This window comes from Furipterus horrens, unplaced genomic scaffold (assembly GCF_987537825.1).
Source record: "Furipterus horrens unplaced genomic scaffold, mFurHor1.1.pri manual_scaffold_17, whole genome shotgun sequence".
NCBI classification, from domain to species: Eukaryota; Metazoa; Chordata; class Mammalia; order Chiroptera; family Furipteridae; genus Furipterus; species Furipterus horrens.
The window spans coordinates 81,019,682-81,041,952 of record NW_028327187.1 but is presented as its reverse complement, the minus strand read 5'-3'; the positions used below and the strand labels follow the sequence as shown (position 1 = coordinate 81,041,952).

Genomic DNA, 22,271 nt, shown 5'->3' with positions numbered 1-22,271 from the left:
TCAAAGAAAACTGCAAAGAACTGAGAATTACACCAGCATGAAAAAGGACATAGAAGCTATCAATAAGAGCCAGGAGGAAGTGAAGAATACAATTTCTGAACTGAAGAACACAGTAGAAGTAATTATTTTATTTTACTTGTTTTTAGACAGAGGGAAAAGTAGAAAGAGAGAGAGAGAGAGGAACATCAATGTGTGGTTGCCTCTCATGTGCCCCCAACTGGGGACCTGGCATGCAATCCAGGAATGTGCCCTGACTGGGAATCAAACCAGAGACACTTGGTTCACAGGCCAACGCTCAATCCACAGAGCCACAGCAGCCAGGGATAGTAAAATGAATTAAAAGCAGGCTAGAGGAAGCAGAAAATCAGATCAGCGATCTGGAGGATAACATAGAAAAAGATTCCCCGACAATGCAACAAAATGAAAAAAGACTGAAAAAGAATGAAGACAGTTTAAGAGAGCTACAGGACAACGTGAAACATAATAATATCCGTATCTTAGGAACACCATAAGGAGAAGAGAAGGAGCAAGGGATAGAAAACCTCTTTGAAAAGGTAATGACAAAAAACTTCCCTAACTTGATGAGAGAAAAAGTCATGCAAGTCCAAGAAGCACAGAGAGTCCCAATGAAGATGAAGCCAGAAAGGTCTGCTCCAAGATACATCATAATTAAAATGACAACATTGAAAGACTAAGAGAGAATCCTAAAAGCAGCAAGAGAGAAACAGCTAATAACACACAAGGGAGCTCCAATAAGGCTAGCATCAGATTTCTCAACAGAAACACTACAAACCAGAAGGGAATGGCAAAAAATATTCCAAGCAATGAAAAACAAAGGCCTATAACCAAGACTGCTCTATCCAGCAAGACTCTCCTTCAAATTGAAAAGTGAAATAAGGAGTTTCCCAGGCAAAAGAAGTCTAAAAGAATACATCTCCACCAAACCAGCATTGCAAGAGAGGCTAAAGGGTCTGCTTTAAGATGAAGAAACAGAGAGAGGCAAAGAGGAACACAAGTACAAAGGGAGAAAATGACAATAAATAAGTACCTATCAATAATAACCTTAAATGGAAATGGATTAAATGCACAAATTAAAAGACATAGAGTAGCTGAATGGATTAGAAAGCATGACCCACATATATGCTGTCGACAAGAGACCCACCTCAAAACAAAAGATTTACTCAAAATGAAAAGTAAAGGGATGAAAAAAAGTATTCCAAGCAACGGGACATGAAAAACACAGCTGGGATAGCAATACTTATATCAGACAAAATAGATTTCACAGCAAAGGCCATAAAAAGAGACAAAGAAGGACATTTCATAACACTTAAGGGGAAAATCCATCAAGAAAATCCATCAAGATGATTTAACCCTTGTAAACACATATGCACCCAACAAAGGAGCACTAAAATATGTAAGGAAATTTTTGAAAGACTTCAGGAATGATATAGACAGTGACACACTCATAGTAGGGGACTTTAACACCCCATTGTCAACAATGGACAGATCTCTGAAGCAAAGAAGCACAAAGGATATGGAGGCATTGAACAACACTCTAGATCAAATGGACTTAGTTGATATATATAGAACTTTTCACCCCAAAGAAGCAAAATATAAATTCTTTACAAGTGCACATGAAACATTCTCAAAGATAGACCACATGGTAGGACACAAAACAAGTCTCAACAAATTCAAGACAATTGAAATTATATGAAGCATCTTCTCAGATCACAATGGCCTGAAACTGGAAATCAACCACAGGAAAAAAATAAGAAACATTCAAATTCATGGAGAATGAATAACATGTAATTAAATAATGAATGCGTTAACAACGACATCAAGGGAGAAATCAAAAACTTTCTCGAAACAAATGATAATGAATACACAACAATCTAAAACCTATGGGAAAGCAGTCCTGAGAGGAAAGCTCATAGCAATACAGGCCTACCCACAAGGGATAGAAGAAGCTCAAATTTAAAAACTAAGCCTACAGCTACAAGAACTAGAGGAACAACAACAAACAAAGCCCAGAGTGAGTAGAAGGAAGGAAATCATCAAGATCAGACCAGAATTAACTGACATAGAGACTAAACAAACAATTCAGAAGATCAATATAACCAGGAGATAGTTCTTTGAGAAGATAAACAAAATACAAGCCTTTAACCAGGCTCATTAAGAAAAAAGAGTGAAGATCCAAATAAACAAAATGAGAAACAAAAGAGGAGAAATCAAAACCGATACCACAGAAATACAAAGGATTGTAAGAAGTTATTACAAACAACTGTATCACAAGAAAGTTTACAACCTAGAGGAAATAGACAAGTTTCTGGAAACATATAATCTTCCAAAACTGAATCAACAAGGGGCAGAAAGCCTGAACAGACAAAAACAAGTGGTAAAATTGAACCGGTAATAAAAAAAAACTCCCAGCACACAAAAGCCCTGGACTGGATGGCTTCACAGGTGAATTTTATGAAACATTTAGGGAAGAACTAACTCCTATCCTTCTCAAACTATTCCAAAAAATCCAGGACTTCCAGATAAGATGGAGGCGTAGACAGACACGCTGCGTCTCCCTCCACAACTAAGAAGGAATACAACTACCTCAAAACTAGAAACAACCAGAAGTTCCAGAAAATCAAACCACATGGAAGTCCAACAACAAAGATATAAAGAAGAAATACTCATCCAGACAGGTAGGCGTGGCGGATCCAGGGAGTAGAGGACACAGTGTGGTCATGGCAGCAGCAGCAGGCCAGTGGAAAGCACAGTCACATGTTTTAAAAAGTCAGGAGGGACATATGGGGAACGTTCCCAGCTCCTCTCCAGACCGCGAAGCTCACAGTCCCAGCACCAGGGAAAACCAAGCCTCATTGCTTCTGACTGTGCAAACCAGTGGGTGTCAGGGCAGAGGCAGAAACTGCTGGTCTCTCAGCAGAGTCCACTTGTTTAAAGGGCCTCCATAGTCCTAGAACATCCGCAGACCCACCCACTCTGGGAACAACTAAGCAATACAACTACCGCAAAACCAGAAATAACCAGAAGTTCCAGAAAATAAATGGAAGACCAACGTATGAAGTTATAAAGAAGTGGTGCTCATCCAGACAGACAAAGCCGGGGTGGAGAGGTGAAGCTATGCTGGAGGTGGCAGCAGTGGTGCCAGCGGTGGAACGGCAGTAAGCACAGACACCCGTATTTAAGGAGAGGCGAGAGGCACCTGGGGAGAACACCCAGCTGCAGACCAGACCCATCAGCTTGTGATTCCAACACCAGGGAAGGCAGACCCCCATGGTCTTGGACTGTGAGGCCCATAGGGAGTGAGGACAGAGGAGGAGGCTCCTGGTCTCTCAGAGGAAAGTGAACGGCAGGAATCCATCTTAGACCCCCGCCCCCACAGAAAACAACACAGCGTGATGAGAAGGGTCATTCAGTTGTGATGCGTGCACAGGGCTCCACTCCCTATAGCATAGGAGATGTGACAGCTCCACCCAGGAAGAAAAGGTAAACACAAAGCTGTCAGGATGGCACAGATCATGATAGAGATCCCGGTGACACAGCTGACCAGACAGCAAATATCTAATCTAATGAAGCACCAGATAGGAAATCTTTCTGAGGCACAGTTAAGAGCTTTGGTTAGAAAAATGTTTACAGGTCTAAGAGCAGATCTTAAGCAAGACAGGGAAGGAATGAAGGCGAGTCCTGCTGAAATGAAAGAAAACACATATGAAACAAGTGGTGAGGGAAAGAAAACCAGGGATCAAATTTAAAAATCGGAACATACGGAAGGAACAAACAGTCAATCAGTGCAGAAAGAGGAAACAAAAAGTGAGGAAAATGAGGACCAGCTCAGAAACCTATGGGACAGCTATAAGAAGGCCAGCATCTGAATCATAGGGTTGCCAGAAGGTGAAGAAGAACAACAAGTAATTGAAAAATTATGTGGAAAAATAATGAAGCAGAACTTCCCTAACTTGGGGAAGGAAATAGAATTACAGGTCCAGGAAGCACAGAGAGTTCTGAAAAAACTGGACCCAGGGAGAACCACACCAAGACACATTATAATTAAAATGTCAAAAATTAAGGGTAAAGAGAGAATCTTAAAAGCAAGAGAGAAGAAGAGAATTATGTACAAAGGGGTCCCAATAAGACTATCAGCTGATTTCTCAAAAGAAACTCTGCAGGCAAGAAGGGACTGGCAAGAAATATTCAAACTATTGAAAAGCAAAAACCCACAACCATGATTACTCTATCCAGCGAAGCTGTCATTCAGAATAGAAGGGCAGAGAAAGTGCTTCCAGGACAAAGTGAAAGTGAAGGAGTGTGTCAGATCCAAACTACTGTTACATGAAATGTTAAAGAAACTTGTTTAGGAGAAAGAGGATCAGAAATATAAACATTAAAATAAAAACTGCATCAGAACAACCAACAACAAAAGCTAGGGAACCAAAACAAAGGCAAACTAACTAGGCAACAAGATTGGGAAAAGAATTATAGGCATCAGAAACATTACAGGGGGAGGTCATCAGGGAGCGGGGAGGGAGGAAAGGGAGGGAGATGGTACAGAAATTAAGAAGCATAGCAGGAGGGAGTGGAGTAGACAGGAAGATGTTGAGAAGAACTATATGCACAAACAATGGGCATGAACTAAGGGGGGGGTGGACAATTGGAGTGAGAGGGTCCAGTAGGTGGAGGGGAAAAAAGGGAAAAGAAATTGGGACAACTGTAACAGCATAATCAATAAAGTATGTTTAAAAAACAAAACACAAAAAGCAAAAAATCGAAGAAGAGAGAAGACTCCCAAACTTTTTTATGAAGACAGTATTACTCTAATTCCAAAACCAGGTCAAGACACAAAAAAGAAAGAAAAGTACAGGCCAATATCGCTGATGGACATAGATGCTGAAATCCTAAAAAAACAAAACAAAACTCGCAATCTGGATCCAGCAACACATTAGAAAAACCATACACCACAATCAAGTGGGATTCATCCCAGGGATGCAAGGATGGTTTAATATTCACAAATCAATAAACATAATATACCACATAAACAAAATGAGAGACAAAAACCACATGATCATATCCATAGACGCTGAGAAAGCATTTGATAAAGTATAAAACCAATTCATGATGAAAACGCTCAGCAAAATGGGAATAGAGGGAGCATGCCTCAACATAATAAAGGCCATATACAAGAAACCCGAAGCCAACATCATACTCAATGAGCAAAAACTGAAAGCATTCCCCCTGAGATCAGGAACAAGACAAGGATGCCCACTCTCTCCACTCCTATTCAGCATAGTCTTGGAAGCTCTAGACACAGCAATCAGACAAGAATGAGAAATAAAAGGCATCGAAATTCAAAAAGAGGAAGTAAAACTGTCATTGTTTGCAGGTGACATGATAATGTACATAAAAAACCCTATAGACTCCACGAAAAACTACTTAACCTAATAAGTGAATTTGGCAGAATAGCAGGGTATAAAGTCAATATTCAGAAATCAAATCATTTCTGTACACCAACAATAAAATATCAGAGACAGAAACCAAGAAAAAAATCCCATTTACTATAGCAACAAGAAAAATAAAGCACCTAGGAATACACTTAACCAAGGAGGTAAAAGACCTTGGAAAACTACATAACAGTGAAGAAAGAAATTAAGGAAGACACAAATAAATGAAAGCATATACCATGTTCATGGATGGGAAGAATCAACATCATTGAAATGTCCATACTACCTGAAGCAATTTATAGATTCAACGCAATCCCTATTAAATACCAGTGCCATATTTCACAGACCGAGAACAAATACTTCAAAATTTATATGGAACCAAAAAAGACCCCAAATAGCCGCCGTAATCTTGAGGAAGAAGAACACAGTAGGAGAAATCAAAATACCTGATACCAAATTATACTACAAAGCCATGGTAATCAAAACAGTTTGGTACTGGCATAAGAACAGACATATAGATCAATGGAACAGAATACAGAGCCCAGAAATAAACCCTGGTCTGTAAGATCAACGAATATTTCACAAAGGGTGAAGGAACATAAAATGGAGTGAAAAGAGCCTCTTCAAGAAATGGTGTTGGGAGAACCGTACAGGGAAATGCAAAAAAAAAAAAAAAAACGAAACTAGACCACCAACTTATAATCATACACCAGAATAAACTCAAGATGGATGAAAGACTTAAATGTAAGCTGTGACACCATAAAAGTCCTAGAGGAAAACACAGGCAGGAACATTTCAGATATCCAATGTAGCAATATTTTCACCAATATATCACATAAGGCAAGGGAAATAAAGGAAAGAATCAACAAATGGGACTACATCAAACTAAAGAGCTTCTGCTCAGCAAAAGAAAACATCAGCAAGATGAAAAGGGAACCAACCATATGGGAAAACATATTTGCCAATGATACCTCAGACAAGGGATTGATCTCCAAAATATATAAAGAACTTATTGACTCAATGCCAAAAAGAATGACAACCCAATTAAAAAATGGGCAAAGGACCTGAACAAACACTTCTCCAAAGAGGACATACAAAGAGTCCATAGACATGTGAAAGAATGCTCAACATCACTAGCCATCACAGAGATGCAAATAAAAACCACAATGAGATACCACTTCACACTGATCAGAATGGTCATCAACAAATCAACAAACATGTCCTAGCTAGAATGTGGAGAAAAGGAAACTCTAGTGCACTGCTGGTGAGAATGCAGACTGCCACAGCCACTATGGAAAACAGTATGGAATTTCTTCAAAAACCAAAAATGGAACTGCCTTTTGAACCAGAGATTCCACTGCTAGGATTATATCCATATAATCTTGAAACACCAATTCAAAAGAACCTATGCACCCCTATGTTCATAGCAGCACTGTTTACAATAGCCAAGTGCGGGAAACAACCTAAGTGCCCATCTGTAGATGAATGAATCAGAAAGCTGTGGTACATTTACACGATGGAGTACTATGTAGCAGAAAGAAAGAAGGAACTCCCACTAATTGCAACATGGATGGAGCTAGAGAGAATTATGCTTAGCGATATAAGGGAGGCAACAAAAAACAGATACCGTATGATATCACTTACTACAGGAAACTAATGAACAACACAAACAAACAAGCAAAATAGAACCAGAAACATGTAAACAAGGAGCAGACTAACAGTGACGAGGGGGGAGGGGGGAGGGAGAAAAGGGGGGTAAGAAAGGGAAGGATCTAGTCAAAAAACATGTATCAATGACCCACGGACATGGACAATGAAGTGGGGGTTGACTGTGGAAGAAGGCGTGTGCCGGGTGTGGGGAAGCAATGAGGGAAAAAGGGGGACAACTGTAACAGAAAAACAAACAAAAATTTTAGTGGGGGAAAAAAATGAAGGCAAAATAAATTAATAAGTGAGCCAGCAAATACCCCTCCCCCAAAAAAATCCCTCACATGAAGGAAAGTGAACAAAAGAAAATGTAATGTATGGAAATGCAATTTTAGTGAATATTAGGACAAGGATTTTCCTTCACACTGTATACTTTTCTCCCTACTTGGTCCCTATGGAATTTGGCATTCTGAAGAAGTAAGTAATGACATAAGTTTCTTTATCTAAAACTAATAAGACCAGTTGTTAATAGAGGTTTTCTTGACCAAGACTTTGACTGGAATGTCATCCCTAAAGGAGGCATGTTTGGCCTCTGATTGTTACCAAAAAGTCCTGAGGAACTGAGATTGACTTTTGAAGGTAATAAAAGCTGACGAGAAAAAGGGCTTGGTACCTTGGTTGGCTGTGCGGTTCATGGCAATCTTTCCAGGGAAGGAATGAAGGTTGCTTTCCTGAAAGATGGCTAGAAGGGACCTTAAGGCACAATGGAAAACCTAAAGGACTTGGAAAAGACAGGTGTTTACAGGCAAGGCTGAATGCCAGGTATGTGGTTCAGCTTCTGTGCCCTGAAGGGCAGACTGAAAGTCACCCTAAAGGTTCCTTGTGTAAGTTCCAGCAAAGCCGACTTAAAGATCATATGTGATCATTTTCTGCTCTTATTGTTTATGCAAATGAACTGTGTAAATTAAAACTGGACTTACCGCAGTCCCATAATGACAAAGAGGGTAATCTTAAGGAGAAAAATCTCGATTCAAGGAAAATCATAATTGACACATGTGTTCTGTTTTCATAAGGCCTAAGCCTATGATCTAATTACCTGATTGATTTTCTGTACGTCTAGGCCTCACTTAATTCTGTCTGCATCCCTGCCTCTTGAGACTCAAAGGTTTGGCTGAACTAAGTAGTTGGGTTGGTGAAGTATGGGGTGATCTGTGAGCTTCACTTTAAAACTGGTTTCTCTTTTCCATCCTAATGGCTTGGACAGAAAGGACCCAGAGATCTGAGAGGAGGGAAACCTAAAATATTCCCCTCAGCCCAAACTAACTATAGTGGGCAAAGGGGCTTTGGACAGGTGTGACATGCTTTGCACACCTTCCTCCAAAGAAGCCTATTTTTTTTTTCTAATGTGGAATAATGAAAAATTAATACCTGCCTTTTGTCATCTAGTGGTTATGGATTGAATGATGCCTTTTAACCCTGTTGCCAAATCTGTTGCCCCCAGAATACAACAAGGATGCCCACCTGTTAAACCAAGCATGCCATTGTCCGGGGACAGCCAACCGACCTGGAGTCTGCAAGAGCCTTCCCGATGTGGGAAGGCCAACCTCCCCTCCACACCCCCACTCTTATTAGCGGTTTCTGGGCCCAAGGGTAGGTAGGACGACGACCATGTCCAGCTTCAAGCAGCTAGAGGAGCACGAGACTTTTGCCCATTGTCCTTTATAAGATTATAAAGGGTCTTAAGTATGAGAGGGGGGAATTATTACAGAGCGGGGGTCTCCCCCAAATAAATAAATACATAAATAAATAAGTAAAAAAATTTAGGTTTCCCTCATACTCTCAAGCACAGATCATTCAAACAGGGATTGATTAATAAAAGATAGAAAAGATGAGCACAAGATCTTTTGGCAAATTCCCCAATGACAACAGTTCCTTCAGTATGCACACGCACCGTGGAAAGAGAGAAGAGGGCTATAACACTTCAACAACCACAGCTGGGCCCACCTCAGTAACCAGGTTAATGTAGCAATCACTAATGTGGCTTATTAAAAATGTTCTCAATGGTGACAAAAGGGGATCAAAAGAATGTCACACAATCTCCTTTACCACTTAAAACAATGCCATTTGCATCCCCTCTTACTCACTGTTTTATATTCATTTCATTATTTTTGGCCAACTCCAGAGCAGGTGTATTCCTTTTTATCTTGCGGGAAACATCTTTAACAGATTCCTTATTGGCTTCCTTCTTGGGCTGTGCAGGTTGACTTTGAGAAGCCTACAAAAAATAGGGGTGGAGGGAGAAGGAAACAAAGAAATGGAGAGCACCACAAATTACCCTATAGGTGGCTCTTATAGGAAAGTTCTGACCCACACCCTGGACACCTTGTTTGATATTCCCAGGAATAATCAAAACATCTCACAATCAGTATAGCACTGATGTGGACTAATCACAGTGAAAGTTAGCAGTACAATAGAACTGGTAATTATTAGCTAAATAGCAGTACTAAGTGATTCTAAGATACAAAGGAAGTAGTTCTAATCTCTATATCAAGCATACTGGCTGATAAATTACCCAAGAGATGTTTTGCTAACATCACATTCCACTTTGACACTATAATATGTACAGAGAGGGAAAAAAGGCAATATAACTGGCTTTGCTGACTGGAGATACCAAAATCAACTAGGTTTTTAGGGTAGACTTATAACACAAAACTACATGTTATCTCGTTGAGGGGATATATAACCTGTCCCAGCAGTCAGCTTGAAGGGGACCCTACTGGTCAAATCTGGAACAGCCTCGGCACCAAAATAATTAAGCACAATAATAAATAATAAATCACTGAAAAAAATAGGAATCCATAAGCCCTTACCAATAATACATAAACAGGAAAGAAGAGAAGGCTCATGCTTGCAGTAGAATGTCAAGGTCATACTGGTAAATGGGGATTGAGTGCTAGAGTTGGAAAATTCATCATAAAGATTGGTTTAGGCAAAAATCATCAACGGATGCTAAATCCAGGGGACATTCTGATGAAGAGCATTTTATTTGCAGGTTCTTAAAGAGTGTGTCCCACAGACTGCTTATTAGTTACAAGAGGAAAAAAAATAATCAGTAATTATACAGCAGAGAAATCAGACAGCATCTTAACTCAGTGATCAAATTTAGCATCACCAATGAGGGACAGATGGACACTATGTGTCTCCAGATGTGATATCCTAAGAAGGACAAAACATCACCTACACAGTATTCCAGCCAAGAATGTATAACATCAATATAATCACATGGAAACATCAGACAAACAAAAAATGAGGAATGTTCTATTTTTAAAAGGAGAAGTTGAGTGGGACTGTATTCTTGAAAAAAGGGTAATGTCACTAAAAACAAAACAAAACAAACAAACAACAAAAAAATAAAAACAAAGAAAGGCTATAGAAATGTTCCTGATCAGAAGGAGCTAGGGACATGACAAGTAAATGACCCCTGACTGAATCCTTTAGTGGAGGTGGGGAAATGCATATAATGCTGGTCTTATAAGGTCAACTAAAAGACTGGAATGTGAATGATAGATTACACAAAAATACTCTATCAATACAATTTTATAAAGCTGTTAATTGTACTGTGGTCATATAAGAGAATTTCTCTGAGGAAATATATACTAAAGTACTTAGGGGTAAAGAGCCATGATGTATGTAAGCAAATGAGATAAGATGTTAATAACAGGTATCTCTGGGCAAAGAATATATGTATGTTCTTTGCACTATTTTTTGCAGTTTTTGTATATTTGAAATGATCTCTAAATGAAATGTACAAATGTGATACTTTTGTATCATCAGATCATAATAAACAACTACAATCCAATAGGGAATTCTTTCTTAGGTCCCCCAAGTCATGCCCCTCTGCTTTTCAAAAAGCTTGACACAGTTTTCATTTTAACTTTACCTAGGGTTTTACAAACTCCCTATATGTGCAATTGAGACTCAGGTTTGGAGGGAAAAAAAGTGCATTCTTGGCAGGAGAGAAGTGGAGACCCTAACCCCCAGGGTGAAAATCTGTACCTGTCATATGTGAAGGTTCGAACCATTAATATTTTAGATCTAAGCTCAAGGGGACTTTTTACTGTAATTTCCTATAATTCTTTCACCAAGAAATAGAAAAACAGAGATGAAAATCCTACTGACACAAAAATCATGTAGGTAAACATGTATATTGACCCTATCTCCATGTTGGACTGCCATAGGAGAGGGAAATAAAAACACAGCAGATTAGCTTCCTAAGTCGAGGGCTAGATTATTCAGCCAGACATTTGTCCTGGCTGATGGACAGACATATTTGCCCAGCCTGGATCGGTTCTCCACTGAGCTTTCCTGCGCCTTCTCCTCCTGGAGCGGGGACCAGAAGTCCTCCTGGCTCAGAACCTGGACCAGGCCGCCCTGGTCCCCGGGGCCCACCAGGGGGCGCTCAGACCGCAGGAACGCAGTCTACCAGAGGGGCTCAAAGGAAAGTGTAACAAGAGCATAAAGTTGCAGTCACCACTTATTGAGTGCCTACAGTATACAGTCCTTGCGCTTCACGATTCAAATATATAGGCGACTGCCCTGACCGGTGTGGTTCAGTTGGTTGGGCGTCGACCCGCAAAGCAAAAGGGTGCAGGCTGGATTCCCGGTCAGGGCACATGCCTAGCTTGCGGTTTCAGTCTTCCCCGTCTGGGGCACCTACGAGAGGCAACCGATGGATGTTTGTCTCCCTCTCTTTCTCCCTCCCTTCCCCTCTCTCTAAAAATAAAAACATAAACCTAAAAAATATTTAAAAATAAATAAATTAAAAAAAAAACAAAACACAGCAGATTAACCAATTAAAACAAGTAAACTCTTTTGGCAGGCCAGGACCTCACTGTGGTAAATGTTAAGGAGAAAACAGATATGGGGACATGGAGATCTACTAATACTGACAGGGAAAAAAATTATATAGGGAACCACAAAATGTATAGAGAAAGAAACCCTAAACCCTCAAATGGATGAGCTCAGACATCTGCAAGTGCCCGGTCCTAAGAATGGCTTAGGCACATTTTGTAATGATGGAATTTCCTCTGGGAAGCACCAGAGACCATTCATGGTGACCAGAATGAATCCTCAGAGCCTGAGTGCAAAATGAAAATGGACTTTTTGAGATTTTGAAAAGCGAGATAGAGGCAAAGATACTGAACAGGGATGCCTTTCTAACCCCACCCCCAACCTGGATGAGGATGTGGCCAAAGCAGATTTTAAATTCAGTTGGAGTACCAGGAGGGTCCTGGGGATTGCATGTATTTCTTATTAGTTTAGTTTATTTGTGTTGGTTCTTTATAAATGACGCCATATAAGCTTCATGAGAAAAAGAACTGAGACACAGCAAAGAAGTTTCTCACATGCTGTGAGACCTTATTTTGCACAGTGTCACCACACTCCCATCACAAACTCTGCAGGCCAAGGGAAACTACACCAAGATTTGCTGCAGCTGGTCCTGATCTGAGTAGCTACTTTATTTCAGCCAGGTTTTTAGATCCATGATTAACTAATTCAAGAAACAAACCCCCACAGGTATGTGTGGAAGGGGTCTCTTTCAACCAATCTATAGTAAATCTGAAATTATGCACAAAACTATAACCTAATCATATATGTTGCAATCTCTATGGGGAAGAGATTTATTAGCACAAAGGTGGTCAATAGCATCTAAAAAGCAGAGATCCAAAGGGGAGAACTTTGGCAATGCTTATCCAATCCTGGGCAAGGAGGTAAAATCTGGCAGGTACAGATTTTTACCCTGGGGGTTAGGGTCTCCATCACTCTCTTGCCAGTAATGCACATTTTTTTTTTCAAGTCTAAATCTCAATTGCACATATAGGGAGTTTGGAACACTTTAGGTAAAGTTAAAATGAAAACCATGCCAAGGCTCTTGAAGAACAAGAACAAGAAGGGATGACTTGGGGTCCTAAGAAAGAATTCCCTATTGAATACTTTATCAAGGAGGGCAGAAATAGTTCACCAGGGTTCTCTGTATCCTAGATTAAACAGACTTCAAAATGAACACTGGACAAGTCCTTATTTGTAAAGTAGAGATAATGATAGCATCTACCTCAAAGGCTTATATGAGGATCAAGTTGATACCGGAAAAAGTGCTTAACTAGTGCCTGGCAGATGGTAAGCATTCAGTAGGTATCAGTTACTATTATTTAAGATTAAAGATTGCCTTTGGCCCGATTCTATATTCAATTAATTCTGGGTTTTGCTGGTACCTTAATAATACCAGAAGAGAGGTAACTTGGAAGTAAACTCAAGAATTCTAGTCAAAATTGAGTTTCTAGATCTCTATAGTTGAAAGGTATGGTGCTCAATGGTTCTATATATTAGGGTGCCTTTTTTATTGTCACCATGACTGCGATGCTACTGGAACTTAATGCCTGGGGGCAACAGATGCTAGCTGAGGTCAGTCCTACAGAACAAAAAAAAAAAAATGTCCTGCACCATATCTTCATAGTGCTTGAATTGATAAACATTGCCTTAGAGTCCAGTGGTTGTCAACCTTCCTAATGCCGCGACCCTTTAATACAGTTCTTCATGTTGTGGTGACCCCCAACCATAACTAAAGCATAGTGATTAATCACAAAAACAATATGTAATTATATATGTGTTTTCCGATGGTCTTAGGCGACCCCTGTGAAAGGGTTGTTCGACCCCCAAAGGGGTGGCGACCCACAGGTTGAGAACCACTGCCTTAGACTAAAATGAATCCACCAAAGTACTTACCTCCAAAGCATAGGCAACCAGTTGACCGACATCTGGACTTGATCTAAATGGAAGATCCCATAGTTCTCGTATTTATCTACAATTTCTTATCTAATAATCACTACCTGTTGCTTCCAGAGAGCTCCACCAATTAATCCAAAGTATGTGCCAGAAGAACGGCTCCTGCAGTTCCTGAAATTGGGTCATTGATTCCAATAAAATCAGCTCTCAACATTCCAGAGAGGATCAGAGTCTGGTAAACTGAAAAGGATCCTCAAGGAAGAGGTTGTCTAAACCTTTGCAACATCACAGCAGAGGACTGGACTAGCATACTCACATTGGTGAGATCCTCCAAAGCTGATCTCTTTTTGACAGGCCCCTGAGGTGAAGATGAAGATGTCTTTGCTTGGTAATTCTTCCCTCTCTAAAAAAGTAAAAGAGGTAAGTGAGTATATACAATTGTGAACCGTCTTCATTGGAGCTCAGGGGGAAATTCCAGTATCTCCAAACAACTGTGGATGCATATCATAAGCCCCAATAAACTACAACAAAAGGAAATTTTGACATTCGCTGCTACTTAGTCCCTGAAGGAGGTAATTGTTGATGATGGGGACAAGGCTGTGAGGACACAAGACGACCTTCAGTGTAACTCTTAGAATGAGCAAAATAGCTTGGTAAAGTTTATTTTCCCTCTTACTGCTTTCATATTTATAGTTATACTATCCAAGATTAACAACCATTACCATTACCCAGCCAGTCCCAATCATACCTTTAATATGGATGCTCTCAGGTAAATAAGTTCAATAATTTAACAAATATTTAAGAGTCTCTTATGTTAACTTGTTAATTTGAGACATTCCCAATAATGACATTAACACACATACCCAGATATTAGTCCAGGATACAGCTCTTTACTAGTTGTCGACCTTGGACAAATCACTTAATCTCCCAGCCTCAATTTTCTTATTAGTAAAATTGGAGTGATAGCCTATCCTATTTGAGCATCAAATAAGGAAATACATGTAAAAATGTCTGTATACAAGAAAAAGCTAAAAGAGTTCATCACCACAAAACTAGTATTACAAAAAATGTTAAAGGGTCTTCTTTAAGAAGAAGATTAAAAATATGAATAAAAATGGTAATAAATACCTACCAACAATTACCTTAAATGAAAATGGTTAAATGATCCAATCAAAAGACATATGGTGGACAGATGGATAACAAAACAAGACCCTTACATATGCTGTCCACAAGAGTCTCATTTCAGGTAGAAAGACACACAGACTGAAAGTAAAGGGATAGAAAAATATATTTCATGAAAATAAGAATGAAAAAAATAAGCTGTGGGAGCAATACTTATACCAGACAAAACAGACTTTAACACAAAAGCTATAATAAGAGACAATGAAGGACCAAACTATTCCACTTCCGGGTATTTATCTGAAGGAACCCAAAATACTAAATCGAAAAGACATATGCATCCATATGTTCATTGCAGCATTATTTACAATATCCAAGATATGGAACCAACCTAAGTGCCCATCAATAGATGAACGAATAATGAAAAAGTGGTGCATATACAAAGACAATAGAATATGACTCAGCCATAAAAGAGAGAGAGAGAATGAAATCTTGACATCTGCAACAACGTGGATGAACCTAGAGTGTATTGTACTGAGTGAAATAAGTCAGACAGAGAAAGACAAATTCCATATGATTTCATTTATATGTAGAATTTAAAAAACAAGCAGACCAGATAGAGAACATTTTGGTGGTTACCAGATGGGAGGGGGCTTGGGGGAATGGGTGAAAAAGGTGAAGGAATTAAGAGGTACAAATTGGTTGTTACAGACTAGTCATGGGGATGTAAAGTACAGCATAGGGAATATAGTCAATAATATTGTAATAACTCGCGTCAGATGGGTACGAGATTTATCTGGGTGATCACCTCACAAGGTATATAAATGTCTAATCACTGAATCACTGGGCCATACACCTGAAACTAATATAATATTGTACATCAACTGTAATTTAAAAATTAAAAAAATAAAATTTTAAAACAGAATGAAGGTCTAAGTATAGAAATATAAAACATATACAAAACCAAATACTCTTTGATCTAACTAGTTTAATTCTAGAAATTTATCCTACTGATACATCTGTGCCTATAAGAAATGACATGTGTTCTCTGCTCCTCCGGTTCAACACACTGCTACATCTTCCTGTGCAGTGCCAGCCTCAACCCTGAGACATGCTGGTAAAGGTTGGAGTGAACAGATTTGGCCATATTGGGCGCCTGGTCACCAGGGCTGCTTTTTACTCTGGCAAAGTGGATATTGTCACCATCAATGACCCCTTCACTGACCTCACCTACATGGTCTACACGTTCCAGTATAATTCTACTCATGGCAAGTTCAAAGGCACAGTCAAGGCTGATAATGGGAAGCTTGTTGTCGATGGAAAGTCCATGACCATCTTCCAGGAGTGAGATTCCACCAACATCAAATGGGGTGATGCTGGTGCTGAATATGTTGTGGAGTCCACTGGTGTCTTCATTACCATGGAGCAGGCTGGGGCTCACTTGAAGGGTGGAGCCAAGAGGGTCTGTATCTTTGCCCTTTCTGCTGATGCCCCCATATTTGTGATGGGTGTGAACCATGACAAGTATGACAACTCCATGAAGATTGTCAGCAATGCCTCCTGCACCACCAACTGCTTGGCCCCCCTGGCCAAGGTCATCCATGACAACTTTGGTATTATGGAGGGGCTCATGACCATAGTCAATGCCATCACTGCCACCCAGAAGACTGTGAATGGCCCCTCTAGGAAGCTGTGGCATGATGGCTGAGGGGCTTCCCAGAACATCATCCCTGCTTCTACTGGCACTGCCAAGGCTGTGGGCAAGGTAATTCCTGATCTGAATGGGAAGCTCACTGGCATGGCCTTCCGTGTCCCCTCCCCCAATGTGTCAGTTGTGGATCTGACCCGTCACTTGGAGAAAGCTGCCAAATACGACGACATCAAGAACGTAGTGAAGCAGGCATTGGAGGGTCCCCTGAAGGGTATCCTGGGCTATACTGAGGACCAGGTTGTCTCCTGAGACTTTAACAGTGACACCCACTCCTCCACCTTTGATGCTGGGGCTGGCATTGCCCTCAATGACCACTTTGTCAAGCTCCATTTCCTGGTATGACAATGAATTTGGCTACAGCAACAGGGTGGCGGACCTTATGGTCCACATGGTCACCAAGGAGTAAGTGCCCTGTGGACCACCAGCCCCAGCAACAGGAAGAGAGGCCCTCAGCTGCTGGGGAATCCTTGCCCCAAATCGATCCCCCAATGCACTGAGAATCTCCTGACCTCTAGTTGCCATCTTAGACCCCCTAAAGAGGGAAGGGGCTTAGGGAGCCCTACCTTGTCATGCACCATCAATAAAGTTCACTGTACCCAGACAAAGAAAAAAAAATGACATGTGTAAGTTCATTTACTATTTAATTGTTTTTCATTTAAAAGACTGGAAACAATGACAACAAACTCACAACTATCAACAACAGAACCTAAAAAAATAACAAATTAAGCAAACACCCAAAATAGGAACAGAATTTTAGGTATGGTGATCATTTGGAGGGTTATCAGCTGGGAGGGGGGAGGGGAAGAAATGGAGAAATGGTGCAATGGTTAAAAAGCATAATTGGTAGGTGCAAAATAGACAGAGGGATGTTGAGAATAGTACAGGAAAGGGAGAAGCCAAAGAACTTACATGCACGACTCATGGACATGAACTAAGGGGAAGGTGGGATTGCTGGAGGGAAGGGTGGTACTGGGTGGAAGGGAGCAAAGGGAAAAGAAATTGGGACAAATGTAACAGCATAATCAATAAAATATACTCAAAGAAAGACTGGAAACAAATTTAAATATCCTTCAGTAAATAGCTAAACTATAAAATATTCATTCATTATGAATGAGGACAGTTTTTTAAAAAATAACTTCCAGTATTAATATGGAATAATCTACAAGACATGTTGTAAAACAAATACAGTTTATGGTAAAAAGTCCATATAAACTATAAATGAGGAGAAATCGTACTTTAAAAGTATATACTACAATATGATTTTAAAACTAACAGGGAAAATTTTGCATTTTAATAAAGAAGTTTGGAAATTCATATTAATTCCTATCATACTTGTAAGTGTATACGAAGGAGAAATGACAGAAGGGAGGAGAGGCAAATATTTTGGAGAAGGGAAGGCTTTCTTTCTAGATATTGTTTACCTGTACATACTTACTCTACTCTCAAATGAGTGAGATCATCTGTGGGGGTAAAGGTTAGGGTAAATCACATTGTAGACCTCTTCTACTCTTTAACAGGCTTTTCTTTGGTGAAAGTCTCCTAAGTATCAGACTTCCTTTATGAAATGAAAATAAACCCTGCCCTACTCATATCAGACAGTTATATGAAGCAGGAGATTGAGGTCAAACCATTTATTTACTTTGTTCTCCATCTACACCATGAACAATTAGTAATGACACAGTAAGTGATCAGAAGTTTAGAGAACTGATTCATAATACAATAGACCAATCTAACACAGTAGCATAATCCTGAAAGAGCCGAGAATAATTACTTCTGTCTTCTAATTGTGGTTAAGTTTAAAAAATAAGTATACTGTTATTTTGACAAGATGGCTTCAGAAGCAGCTGGAAGCTCCATCCACTTGTTCCCAGAATTGGACTGGTCTTGCAGCCAAACCACAGAGCGACGAGCTTGAAAATGCAGTGAAGAGTGAGAGCATGAATGAGCAAGCAAGTATGGGGACAAGAGCACAGGGAGTGCACAAGAATGGGCAAGAGTCTGCTCACCTGCAGAGCACCCGGAGCAGCCGGCCCAGGATTTCCAAGTGGAGCAACTGCAGCCAGTGCTGCCCAAACCAGCACTTTTGGCTGTGCAGAGTTGGGGCAACTGCAGATTGGCTCAGGAACCACAAGCTTTGGTGGCAGAGACAGACAGCTGGAGAGGTGCTGGCTCCAGAAACAGTAAGGTGGGAGCAGGTCCACCTGAGGCTGAAAATCTCTGGAGAGAGCGGGGACAGCACCCCATCACCACTCCATGTTATAGTATAGTGGTGGGCCTCTTCCCTAAGCCATCCGAGAAATATGCAGAGAGAAACTATTTAAAACTGCTGGAGGCTCTGATCGGTGGTGGCCAACCCTGACCAGGAGAGACTCTGTGATTTTTTTTTGGGGGGGGGACAGGTGGAGAGCCCAGAGCTTGGTGCTGCAGTGTGGGGGCAACACGGAAACTCTTTTAAAAGGGGAGTTTAGGTATGAAGTTATAAAGAAGTGGTGCTCGTCCGGATGGGTAGGAGGGCTGAAGCTGGGGCAGAGATGTCAAGCTGTGCTGGCTGTGGCAGCAGCAGTGACAGCGCTGGGACAGCGGTAAGCACAGGCACTCGTATTTAAGGGGAGGCAAGAAGCACCTGGGGAGCACCCTCGGCTGCAGGACAGACCTGTCAGCTCACGATTCCAACGCTGGGGAAGGCAGACCCCATTGCCTTGGACTGTGAGGCCCAGAGAGGGTGGGGACGGAGGAGAAGGCTTCTGGTCTCTCAGCAGAGAGTGAACAGCAGGAATCCATCTTGGGTCCCCGCCCACACAGAAAATGCCACAGCTTGGTGAGAAGGGTCACCCAGTTGTGACGAGTGCATGGGGCTCAAATCCCTATAGCGTAGGAGGTGTGACAGCTCCACCCAGGAAGAAAAGGTAAACACGAAACTCTCAGGATGGCACAGATCATGATAGAGATCCTGGTGACGCAGCTGACCAGACAGCAAATATCTAATCTAATGAAGCAGCAGATAGGAATCTTTCTGAGACACAGTTCAGAGCTTTGGTTAGAAAATGCTTACAGACCTAACAGCTTTCTTAAATAAGATGGAGAAGAAATGAAGGCTAGTCCTGCTGAAATGAACAAAAACACATACGAAACTAGCGTTGAGGGAAAGAAAACCAGGGATCAAATCAACAAATTGAAACACACAGAAGGAACAAATAGTCAACCAGTGCAGAAAGAGGAAATGAAAAGTGAAGAAAATGAGGACCGGCTCAGAAACCTATGGGACAGCTATAAGCGGACCAACATCCAAATCATAGGGTTGCCAGAAGGTGAAGAAGAACAACAAGAAATTGAAAAATTATGTGAAAAAATAATGAAGCAGAACTTCCCTAACTTGGGGAAGGAGATAGACTTATAGGTCCAGAAAGCACAGAGAATTCCAAAAAACTGGACCCGGAGAGAACCACTCCAAGACACGTGATAATCAAAATGTGAAAAATTAAGGATAAAGAGAGAATCTTAAAAGCAGCAAGAGGGAAGAAGAGAATTACATACAAAGGGGTCCCAATAAGACTATCAGCTGATTTCTCAAAAGAAACTCCGCAAGCAAGAAGGGACTGGCAAGAAATATTCAAAGCAATGAAAAGCAAAAACCTACAACCACGATTAATCTACCCAGGGAAGCTGTCATTCAGAATAGAAGGACAGAGAAAGTGCTTCCAGGACAAAGTGAAACTGAAGGAGTTCATCAGATCCAAACCACTGTTATATGAAATGTTAAAGGGACTTGTTTAGAAGAAAGAGGATCAAAACTATGAACATTAAAATGAAAACTGTATCACAACAACCAACAAAAGAAGGTAGGGAATCGAAACAAAGGTACACTAAGCAGGCAACGAGAATGGGAAAAGAATTATAGGTGGAGGAACATATTGGGGGGAGGTCAGCAGGGAGGAGTAAGGGGGGAAAAGGACGGAGATGGTACAGGAATTAAGAAGCATAGTAGGAGGGAGTGGAGTAGACAGGAAGATGTTGAGAAGAACTATATGCAGAACCAATGTGCATGGACTAAAGGGGGGGACTGGAGGGAGGGGGGCCACTGAGTGGAGGGTAACAAAGGGAAAAGAAATTGGGACAACTATAACAGCATAATCAATAAAGCATATTAAAAAATAAAATAAAATAAAGTGGAGTTTAGGAGAGACCCGAGACTCAGCGGGGGGACCCAGGGCTTGCTTGTGCATGCACATGAGTGCAGTGGCTCAGCTAACAAAGAACTCAGAGGAATAGAGTCACACTGAAGAGACTGTGGGTCCCAACTCAGCACTGTTGGTCAGCAGGGGACTGTTCAGAGTGGAAAATTTGGACCCAAACCTTCTGTGAGAGAGCAGCAGGCTGGGGACTGGAATGCCAGGAGCTGATCGTCTGAGATTTGCTGCAGCCAAGCAGATCCCCTCACAGACACGTGAGCCCAAACCCCACCTCCAGGATTCCAGGTTCTGCAGATTAGTGAGGCCAGGTTGAGGAGGCCCCTGCTGGGGGCATTTCCACAAGGGAAAGAAGAAAACATTCTGAAGGGGCCCTTTACCAAACACTAGAGCTACACCGTTCCTCAAGCCCTGATCCACTAAACCCAGCAGAGCAGAGAGAGTAGAGACAGATGCAACACGGGGGGTTCAGGGCCCTACCCAGCTTTGGCATCTAGACAGAGCTGCTGCCTGCACCAAGCAGGAAAAAGCTGCCCCTTTTATACAGATTGGCCCTACACAGGAAATGGTCAGCAAATTCACCAGAAACCATACATTATTGGAAAGAATTAGACAGACCAAGACGTGTGGTGAGGAGATGGGGAAAGACTCCCTCCATCTTCCCTGAAGATTAAATACTGCCCCCCCCAGAGGGTGACCCAGGGTTCCCACCCTCCTGATCACACCAGAGACCTGCTCTGGAGGCAGGTGGAAAAGGTACTGGCAAGGCATCTGGGGTCATTAAAGGAACCACTCCTGGATCCAGGGCTGATGGAAAGCCATCAGGGCAGAGCAGTCCAGCCAAATCTGAAGGAGACAGCATAGACTCTGGATCACTGGTAGTCTCGAACAGGCTGCCTAGGGCCAGACTAGGACACCATCTGACATTATCAGGGGCATATCCAGAAAGAGAAAACAGTGATAAACACTGAATGCTACTGAGATGAATTCCACCAAAGTCTTCTTCATGATTTGCGTTATGTCTCTCCTGCATAGCTTTTTAACATTCATTTATTTTCCTTCAGGTTTATGCCTATTATATCACTAGTTTTTATAATATAGTTGATTTCAAATCTCATATTTTGCTCCTCTGTTCTCTTACTCCATTTTATCTTACTTCCTCTTATTTTTGTTTTAAATTTTATTTTTTTCTTGCTACGACTTGTTTCTATTCCACACTCTTACTATTTCTCTCCCCCCATAGCCTCTCAAAACCATTTTTCTTGTCATTAGTCATCTCACATTCTTTTTCCCGTAGTTTAATACTCTTATTCTTTCTCTATCTTTATCAATCTTTGCTTGTTAGTTCTGGATATGGTGGTTGTTGTTGCATTT

The 22,271-nt window shown here is 41.1% G+C and overlaps 1 protein-coding gene across 1 annotated transcript in view; it reads right to left on the bottom strand.

Moving 5' to 3' along the window:
- CCNB3 (cyclin B3) overlaps positions 1-22,271 on the bottom strand; it is a 79,717-nt gene that overhangs the window by 37,413 nt on the left and 20,033 nt on the right. Inside the window, exons 2-3 of the mRNA XM_090265036.1 lie at positions 14,197-14,283; positions 9,242-9,372 (exon numbers count right to left, since the gene is read on the bottom strand). Coding sequence (XP_090121162.1) covers positions 9,242-9,372; positions 14,197-14,283 — 218 coding nt within the window. The remainder of the gene's footprint in view (positions 1-9,241; positions 9,373-14,196; positions 14,284-22,271) is intronic.